Source organism: Caloenas nicobarica, chromosome 2 (assembly GCF_036013445.1).
Source record: "Caloenas nicobarica isolate bCalNic1 chromosome 2, bCalNic1.hap1, whole genome shotgun sequence".
NCBI lineage: Eukaryota > Metazoa > Chordata > Aves > Columbiformes > Columbidae > Caloenas > Caloenas nicobarica.
In genome coordinates, this window is record NC_088246.1 from 55,717,446 (window position 1) to 55,727,566 (window position 10,121).

At 40.2% G+C, this 10,121-nt stretch overlaps 1 protein-coding gene across 3 annotated transcripts in view; it reads left to right on the forward strand.

Annotated features, from left to right (window-relative positions):
* Nucleotides 1–8,762, forward strand: part of POU6F2 (POU class 6 homeobox 2) — a 311,291-nt gene extending 302,529 nt beyond the window's left edge. For 2 of the 3 annotated variants that reach the window (XM_065629391.1, XM_065629392.1), the window contains exons 9-10: nucleotides 4,749–4,917; nucleotides 8,258–8,762. In XM_065629391.1, the coding sequence (XP_065485463.1) occupies nucleotides 4,749–4,917; nucleotides 8,258–8,762 (674 nt within the window). The remainder of the gene's footprint in view (nucleotides 1–4,748; nucleotides 4,918–8,257) is intronic. The other variant, XM_065629393.1, reaches the window with a different exon arrangement.
* The last annotated feature ends 1,359 nt before the right edge of the window (nucleotides 8,763–10,121 follow it).

The window sequence follows — 10,121 nt, forward strand, 5'->3', positions numbered from 1 at the left end:
TTGTGACTGCACATAGGGAAATAAATAGGCTGTTTTGCTCCTTTGCAGAATCCATTCAGCGTCTGGGCGCAGATCTCTGAAAGGCAGGAGCATCGCTTTGTCAGGCTTCTGGCCCATAATTGAATAAAACCTCCTAAGTGTCCCAACTCCCACACTGGCTGGCAGAGCTTTGTAGAACAGACCTACCATGGAAATCTTGTGTCTGCCAAAGTCCATTCAAAGTCTTTTAGTGGGATGAGGCCTGCGATGGGTCAGTGCTCCTAAAAGAAATCCATTGGTATGAGGGCAGCAAGAAACAACTTGTGGTCTCCTGATCAGAAAGATTGTTGTTTCCTTTTCCTCATTTGTTCCAAAGCTGCAGGCCAGTCCTCCAGCAGAGGCCCAGGAGTCGAGTGGAGATTTGCCATATTCCAGAAATAGTTGCTAAGTATAGTAAAGTTCATGTAAAACTAGGCATATTCAGCTATTTTATTCTGTTAATTGAATTGCTTAGCACAACATAACTTCAGTAAATAATTATTTGGGCAAGGCTCTGCACACTTACTGTAAAAAGAGTAACACTCTTCACAAGCAGCCGCCTCACATCAGCAAAATTACATAAGTACTATGAGAAAGGGATCAGAATTGGGCTTTAATAACTTTAGTGTTCTGTGTTTCTTGGTTTTATTCCTTTTACTTTTCATTCTAGTCATATTTTCTTTATGATTTTACATTGTTACTTTAACATGTTTCCTAATTTTTAAAGAGGTGCATTTCCTTCCTTTTTTTATTTCCCTTTATTTTTTTACTTCCTGTCTTTTTTTTTCTTACTGTAGATTGTTGTGTTCTTTATAGCTTCTCCCTTTTATCTCATCATCACCAGTTCATCACTCACCAGCAACAAGTGTCTTATAAAGACAATTATGGTTGTTTGCAAAGAAACGACATTTAAATAGAAGCTCTGCCTAAGCAAGGACTGTGGGATTCATCTCTGCTCTTCCTGTACTTTCTGTATGATTTCTTCGTGTTGTCTCGTCCTATCTCTGTTCTCTTTTCTTTGTTTCCTCTTCATTAAATTCTACATCGTAATTCCTTCTTTTTTCCCATTTCATTTTCTTCTTCTCAGATGCATCACTCTTCTAATTTCTTTAACTTTTCCACCATATGTTCTCTTTGTGGAAGTCACTGGTTTCTCCTCATGCTCTGAGACTTGCGTCTCCATGAAGTTCCTTTCTGCCTTCCAAATTCATTTTACTGTCATCTGTTACTATAAAATTAAAATGCCTCCCACAAACAAATTATTCTTCTTTCTTTCCCCTGAGCTCAGTTCCATTTTTCATTAACAATGTTTTGTCCTGCCTCTCTTATCCAATTTACTTTCCCTTGGACTTCCTCTACCAGCTATTTCTCCTCTTGTCTGACTGGGGAAATCATCCCCTGTAATCCCTCCCATGGTACAACTCTGCACAACAGAAATTTGCTTTCTCCTTCAGGGTGCACTGATTTCTCTGTAGCAACTCTTTCCCCTATCTATTAATATTAAAATCACAGCAAATTTGTACTCACCAACAAACTTACATGGGATTTTCGGAAGAATTCAAAAGTGGGAGTAGTATTCCCTTCAGTAGGAAAAAGGTGGGGTTCAGTACAGAAGGAGAGCCTCTGGATTTTATTTCTTCCACTCTGCTTGCTCACCTTCACCATCCACCAGGACATCTGGGGGAATTTTAGCTGGCTTCCTTTTTGTTAGAGGATGTGCGCACATATCCCCTAAAATGCTTCCAAACAACTCTCTCACCTTTCTCCAGCACACGGGAGTTTCATAGACACAACAGCCATTGTTTTATCAAGCCGTAATGTACACTGGGAGTCTTTAAATGCTGTTACTGTAGATCCCAACTACTCAGTGAGACCAGTATTCTTGATTTTCTTGTTGGCACTGTGCTGCCTTCTCTAGGATATCCACTTAAAAGCACCATTTTATTTACAGTCTTCGATAAGCTGCTCTTCCTACAACGTGAAGTACATTATACAGTTAACTGCTCTGAGAGCTCAGAACTTCTTAAAACAGAGTTCATTATCTATTTGTATATGTATATGTATGTGTATGTATTAGTCCACAGAGTCAAAGATCATGTATTGGTGGCATTTTAATGGCAATAGAGTAAAGCAGACCAGTGATGTTATATGATGATGTCAATAGAGTGGTCTTCATAGTACTATTTGAGTTTTATGGAGCTGACAGAAATCAAGGAACTACTTCTATGGATCTCAAAGGGCTTTGAATCACACCTGAAGTAGAAGTAGTGCTGATTTGATACAAGCATTATTTTCCCTAGAGTTCAGGGATAAAAGGCTTCAGTGTTTTGGTCCATCTCTGTTAGTACTTTCTTCCTCCCAAAGACACTAGGTAAGAATGAAGCCTCTTTCTCAACAAATACTCCACCATATACTACAATATACTCCCATATTCCTGAAGTGCATCAAAGATATTTTTTTTCTCACCTCAAGGAGAGCTCAGCCTAATGATTTCCTCATCCAAGCCCCCAAGAAGGGAAGAACTTTCCATGATATTCCCTGTTCCAACAGTGGCATGCCAGAAGGATCCATCAGAACTTGGCAGAATTTCTCTGTAATCACATGAAAGCAAATAATCCCTTAGCTTTCTTACGTTCCTTTTTATTCCCAAGAGGAGCTGGGGTAGTTTACAGATACCAGTTGCCATAGCGTTTGCAACTTTGAAAGTTCTCTGCAGACATCTGAATTGTCCTTTGTCACACCCCTAATAGCCTTAGTCAGAGGCCTTAGAGTGAAGGAAGGAAAGAGGTGATGAAGGTCACTATCTTAGCGGACTTTACTCAAGGGAATCTTTGAGGCCATTATCATTTATGATGTTTTGTACATTTATCAGTTGCTCTTCAGAGACCCAAAGCGCAGATAAGCATCCAGATCCATTCTGTGTGTCTGAAAATCAGAACTGGTACGCTAGGTACACTGTGTATGGGATAAATAGAAAAATTGCACACCTCTAAAGGCAAGCCTGTGTACAAGCCTGAGTGGCCCCTGTCACAGGGCCGACTACGTAAAACCAAATACTCTGCACCCTAGCTTTATACTGAATGAGTGCATGCGTGTGTGCACAGGTGAGCGCAAGGACAGCACAGACAACAGGAGGGATGATGCTGAGTGTGGAGCATTGTCAAAACTAGGTTCAGCCTACATGCGTGTTTACCTGTATGCATAGTGCATGTGGTCCCCGAGTATTTTTAAGACACTATTGCTACGTGTGCTTCTTACACACAAGCTGCAAATCGATATAGGCTAAATTTATATAGCAGAAAAACCTCTTCCCTCTGTTATTGGACTAACAGATTTTTTAATAGGACATTTCCATCATAAGAGAATTTTACATCAGGTTTATAAAACCCTGAAAATAAAAGCTTGTTACTGTAATGCTGACAATCCCCTAGCTATAGTAGTACTAGCAGGAGCCACTCTCCTATAGGGTTCAGAATAGTAATGTAGTCTAGCACCGTCCTTGGACAACTGCTTGCATTTACAGAAATTGATGGGTTATTGTGCTGCAAACTTTTCACCTAAGAAGTCTGAGGAATGAGGCGAAGAACAATAGAGATGTCTCGCTGGGAGAATGGCTTCACTACACGCAGGATTGCACAACACTTTGAAATCTTCCACCATCCCAGTCCCATGCTGTCTCCGATTTGGCAAACGCTTTCATTTAGCCAGGGATCAGTAGCTTGAGGGGAAAAAAAGGTTCCATTCTCCAGCTGTTGTGTCATTTCCCTTGATAAGTCCTAAATTGACCGAGTTATCCAGCACCAAAGGAGCTTTCCTGTGGTAGACATGCTTTATTATGTGCCCTTTTGGGGACAAAGGCTTCTGTGTCAGTAAACCGCTATGGAGAGGAAGGACAGATTTATTCTCACAGCATCATAAAGCATTATCTTCTGAGGGGCTAATGTAAAAGTAAAAAATTGTGCAGCATTACCATCCAATGCCTAATGGTTGATGTTGCTACTCCTTGATTATCCACCTGATAGGAGGCAGAATGAAAAGCTTGAAAGGCTGCTTCTCAGAAGGGCATATTTTAAAAGATTATTTTTAAATTAAGGAGTTTTTAAAGGCAGCATTTTGTTTGGGCTTGTTCATTTGCTGGGTTATTTTGGACATTTGGCTGATGTTTTGAGTTGGGTACTGTGCAAAAGGGAAGAAAGATTTTTGAATCTCCTTATTAGGCATTAATTTTAGATGAAGCAGAAAGTCTTGATTTCAAATTAAAAACGCATGCAGTTCGTGCATATATTTAGCCCTCCCCATAGACTGCAAACAAATATATTAACACCAGCCTTCCTTCTGTATGTGGTAAGAAGGAGAAATGGGGAACACGATTTGTCAACCTGGGGGACGTTTTACAAGGCACAAATGGCAGTGAGGAGCCCAAGCACGGCCTCACTCGGAGCAGAGTTGGCCATTTTCAGGAGTTCAGCAACAAAGTAGGTCTTTGAAAATATTTCACCAGCACCTGGAAGCACTGCAGCCTGGTTAGCATTTCAGCAATCTGAATATGCTTCGTAACACACTTGACAAGGCAAGCCCATTTCTCTTTGCGGAAGAAGAGAAAAGGATAAGTATTATTAAAAAAAATATTAAAACATAACATGAACATCTTGACAATGAAAGCTGGTGTAAGCCTAGCCCACTCATATGTGACAAGAAGAACTGACATGATTAAAACAATATTTCAACAGATCCTCAAACAGCCACTGGAGAGGTGGATGGGGTGAATCTGGAAGAAATCCGAGAATTTGCCAAAGCTTTTAAAATCCGGCGCCTGTCCCTTGGCCTGACGCAGACTCAAGTTGGCCAAGCCCTGAGCGCCACTGAAGGCCCAGCCTATAGCCAGTCTGCCATCTGCAGGTAACCAGTTACATCATAAACTCTTTGTTCTTAATAATTATCCAGCTTATTGCGAGGAGCATGCTTGTGTTTGAGTCTCATGTCTTTAGAATGTATTATTTAGTCTAGGTCTTAAATTAGCCAAGAATGTTAGTATGTGGCAGATAAAATGTTCTTATTGTGTACCTCTAAAGTAACTTTAGTCTTTTTTTTTTTTTTTCTCCTTCTTTTTTAAACAAGTGGAAACAATGTTCCTGGCATTGAGACTTAATTCAGTAGATGAGCCGGAGACCCTGCTGATGCTGGATAAGCACCAGCTGACCCTCTTCATACTGTGCCATTTTCTACAGATAGGGTTACTGAACAAATATTTCATGGCTGCATCCCTGCTAAGTTAAAACCTGTATTACTGTGGTTAGCACTTCACATACAGGATGTTAATGATGATTTACCTAGGCAACACAGAAGGGAGAAAATGATCCTTCCTGCTATCTTTCAAACCAGCAGCTATTCATCTTTTATCACCCAAATGTTTACTTAAAAAAAAAAAAAAAGGCGAAAACCAGACAACCCATGTATGCAAAGCAGAAATAGACATCTGCCCTAATCATAAGAAATGATAATACAGTCTTGCCAGAGTTAAAGTAGTTAGAAGCAAACACCGTATATGCATGTATGTGTTACAGTAATTCCATGTTTATGCATGAGGTAACAAACACACTTAGGTAACAGCTTTTTCCTCTTGGGCAATGCCTTATAGTCCTCCTCCATCAGTGAAAGCCAAGAAACCAACTCTAAGCTCATTTAAGTGGATTTTGTTCTTGGTGATCCATGAAATGCTCTGTCTTTTTATCTGCTCTTTATACTTTTAATGTATTCCCCATAGAACGGAAGTGTACTTTTCCTGCAGTTTAAGACTAAGGTTATAAATAACATCAGTATGGGGTAGTGAGCTTGCAGCTCACATTTTGCTCAATGATTTTCCATAAAAACCATTGATTGTTGTTAAATACAAAAAGCTCCATAGGATCCTCTCACTTCTATGGTATCCCCTACTGTTTTTTCTTATAAGATACCTCCCTGTAGAAAATAACCTTTATTCAGTCTATACAAGGATACTACTGCTGGGAAATTTGTTTCAAGACTTGTATATCGTTATACCAAACAACATGTACTGCAGTATCAACACTAACAAGAAATGCCAATGATATGAATGCTATTGCTCCCTGTTGCTAAGGATTAATTTTATTTTTTTTTTCTCCCTGTGATCAATTGGTAAAGAATGCCTAAAACGGGCGGACTTTTTAGCAATTGCCAATTTGTTGTAGCCGTAAGTTGCTGTTTAATATATTATCAAGTGATACATTGCAATTTCCTTTGCTTTTGTCTAGTTTGCTGTCTTCTCCTTCCCTCCATCTACCTTACGCCTGAGAAAACCACTGGGGATGGTTTGAATTTTACTAAGAGAAAGGGCTCTCCACTAACCGATTATCATCAAAACCCCAAAACCGATGAAGCTGGAGCACAGATGTGGCTAACAAAAGACCAGAATGAGGAGACCTTTTACAGGGGGCTCCTCAGAGGGACAAATTGGTCAGAATATGAGTACTGGGTGCAGAAACTGGTCCCAAATACTTGCAGAGCTCTAGAGTTTTTTTACTCCCTTTGACCCCCCAGATGGATATTACTTTGGGGTGTAATAACGTGCCGTGACTGTGCATTTCTTGTTAAGCACCAAGACAAGCTGCTTCAGTGGCAGTATGCTGTTCCTCAGAAATAGTAGGTTTGACTTTTCTTTTAATGGTAACAAAGGAGTTTCAGTGTGAACTCCAGGGTAATGGAAAGGGCAGTACGGTAAGCAAGTTGAATGGCCAGCTCAGACATAGATGTAGAGTCTCCCAGTGCCCTGTGCAGGTCACATCAGCAATACACCACCTTCCTGATGTGTTCTGAATGCAAACAATGGCATTTTCTTGAGACCATGTGTTCTAACACATACGCTTCAGCCTGAAATATTACTGGACACCAAGGAAGGACACCTTGCAGTCAATACCACACTAGGATCCCAGGCACCAGTTACAAATTTCCTTGGAGTGTTATTATCTGAAATTATTACTTGTCTTGTTCTTTGTTTGTGAGAAATGCTTTGTTTCTTGCTGGAATATTTTCTGCAGCCACCACGTGCTGAATAGAGACACTAAAAATTGCCAACCGCAGCCACTGAGCTGCTTTGCACTGAGGCACTGATTTGGTCGGTCCCATCTCCAGAGCACGTCGTGATTAGCGGCGGTGGCGGTGCCTCAGCACCGGCTGGGCTGGAGGGTGCAGCAGCACCACAGCACAGTCATTGTTGCCTTTCCACAACGTTAAATAACCGTAATGTGCGGGGTGGACACAGGCGAAGTGGAGAAATGCAAATGGGTGGCATCAGCGGACTTGGGTTAAGACTTCTTTAATGCATAGCAAGAGAGGATGAACTCGGTAAATGAAAGAAACAAGTACTTATATTATAAGACTTGAAATGTGAACTCAGCTCTTCTGCTTGTTTTTGAAAGGATTAAAGCTTTGCGTGGCTGCTTTTCCAGATGTTTTATAATACTTGTAAAATCTGGTTTGGCAAAAGACTTTTGATGGCAAAATGATATATAGAAGACCTCATTTACAGGAAATGATATCATTCTGGTACAGTTTGCAGAAATCCCACAATAAACCCAGCTTGGTGCCACAGCATATTAGTAGACTATTATGCTGGGTTTCATCTGGAAAACATGAGTCTGTCTTTGCACATTATGGGGGCAGTCAAGATAATTGCAAAGTGTCCAGCTGTTTCAGCTGAACACCACCGTAGCTATGGGAATCTTTTTCCGACCCAGAAAAGGGATATAGCGTTAACTTGCAAACAGTGAAAATAGCTGAAAAATGAAAGGAAAGGAAACCTGATATTCAGAGGCTAGTAACTGCCATTGGTTTGTATTATTAAAGCTGTGGTGTTTGGACAACGTGGGATGGGAGGGGAAACAAAAGGATTAATCACAAGGAGGAGATGGTAAAGAGCAATTACCTTTGATGTCATTTCCTGTAATTAGACTTAGCCTTAAGGGTTTTGAAGATTGTCAGAAATACAAAAACGTGACTCATAACATGTATTATTTAGTGTACTTAGCATTTTGTTGTAGTGCTCGTTTTGTGTTAGCTTAAATATCTAGCTCTCTCTAGATAATATATATTTATAGCTATACCTATCTGGTAGTTTTTGTAATCCATTGCATATTACCTCTGCCAGTCAATTAGTCAGGCAGGCAGGAAGTCCCACCCTGGCAGAGCATCAGTGTAAGACTCTTCTTTCTCAATTTTCCCTCAGACACACCATCCTGAGAAGCCACTTTTTCCTACCACAGGAAGCCCAAGAGAACACTATAGCTAGCAGTCTGACAGCCAAACTGAACCCTGGCCTTTTGTATCCTGCCAGGTTTGAAAAGCTGGACATCACCCCTAAAAGTGCCCAGAAGATAAAGCCGGTGCTTGAGCGGTGGATGGCTGAGGCTGAGGCCCGCCATCGAGCAGGTATGCAGAACCTTACCGAGTTTATCGGAAGCGAACCATCCAAAAAGCGCAAGAGGCGTACCTCATTCACGCCACAAGCCCTTGAGATCTTGAATGCCCACTTTGAGAAGAACACGCACCCCTCTGGGCAAGAAATGACAGAGATTGCAGAGAAACTGAACTATGACCGGGAAGTAGTTAGAGTTTGGTTCTGCAATAAGAGGCAAGCACTGAAGAACACAATTAAACGTTTGAAACAACACGAGCCTGCGACGGCAGTTCCTATGGAGCCTTTAACAGACTCTCTGGAAGAAAACTCCTAAGAACAAAACAAAACAAAACCACACACAAAAATCCCTGCACCAACAGAACCCTAACCATTCGAACTCTGTGAAAATACCTGTTCATCACCCTTGTAAGTAAAAGACTGAGAAAACTACAAGAAGGACAGAACAGTTTATAAATGTCCGTGAGTTTTCCTATTTAAAAAAAAAAAAATACACAACACTTAGTGTGTGTGTGTCGTAGAATTAGTTCCCAAAAAAAAAAAAAAAAAGAAAAAGCCAGTTTTTTTAAATGGACATAAAGTAAACCAAATAACTGCTTACTTTTTTTCTGTATATTATGAAAATGTGAACACATTTTAAGGAAAAACAAAACAAAACAAAAAATTAAAAAAAAAAAAAAAGAAAAGAAAAAAGAAAAAAAACCTTTTATCTGTTTAAAAGAGAATACAAGCCTGCCACCTGGAGGAGTGATTGTAGCCTTTCAGGTATCAAGTGCCGATTCACTATGAAAACTATTAACCAAAGTCAGAAACATGGCATTGCAAGCTAGATTGTTCGTCTAGTCTTTTATGAGTGTAAAATGGTGTTACAAATTTTTACATTTGTATTTTGCAAAGAGGAAAGCGACAGGATTAATTTCTCTCATCCTTGTTCACATCCCCTGCAGGTGTGTACAAACAGGTGTCAAAGCCATTCCATTGCGGTCACCTCCTTTTCTTTTGGTCAACAGTTTTGCAACCTCCAAGTGTTTGGGGCCAAAAATAATTTATTTTTATTGTGATTTGTGGGGTTTGGTATTTCTCTTCTAAGGTGTATGTCTTCGTTTGCATTTCTATTTTTCATTTTTTTCTAATTCTTTTTTGCTGCCTCCCCTCTTCCAGCTCATTTTCCACCCTTTCCCCAAACCCACATAACCCAGTACCGTTTGAAGATTTTTAAAAAGAAAAGTGAAATCTGAACACTTTTATATTGGTATGCTGAAATGAAGTAGAGGACAAAGAAATATTAGGACTATATCTCATGAACTGTCAGCCCACAATGCTTATTGTCAACTATAGCCTGGGATTTCTCTGTCCTCTGGCCGTGAACCTGGAGGGGTTACCAAAACTCACTTTGTGGTATAAATATAAACTGCACACTTGGTTCAGTACTGCATCTATACTATGGTTCTGTTTGAAACAATTCCTCTCCAAAGTCTGCTAGCCAAAGAAATTTCTTGAGATTCTGATGAAAAACGAACAGACAGGCCGAGAAGTGATGAGGATGTTTTGATGGTTACGTCACTATGGACTGTTTCAGTGGTAGTGCTTTGTTCCTTCTGCCTTTTTTTATGTCATCCCAATATTAATGCTCGCCCTGGTGACCTCTTCAGTAGGAGGATGTGTTTCTGCAGGT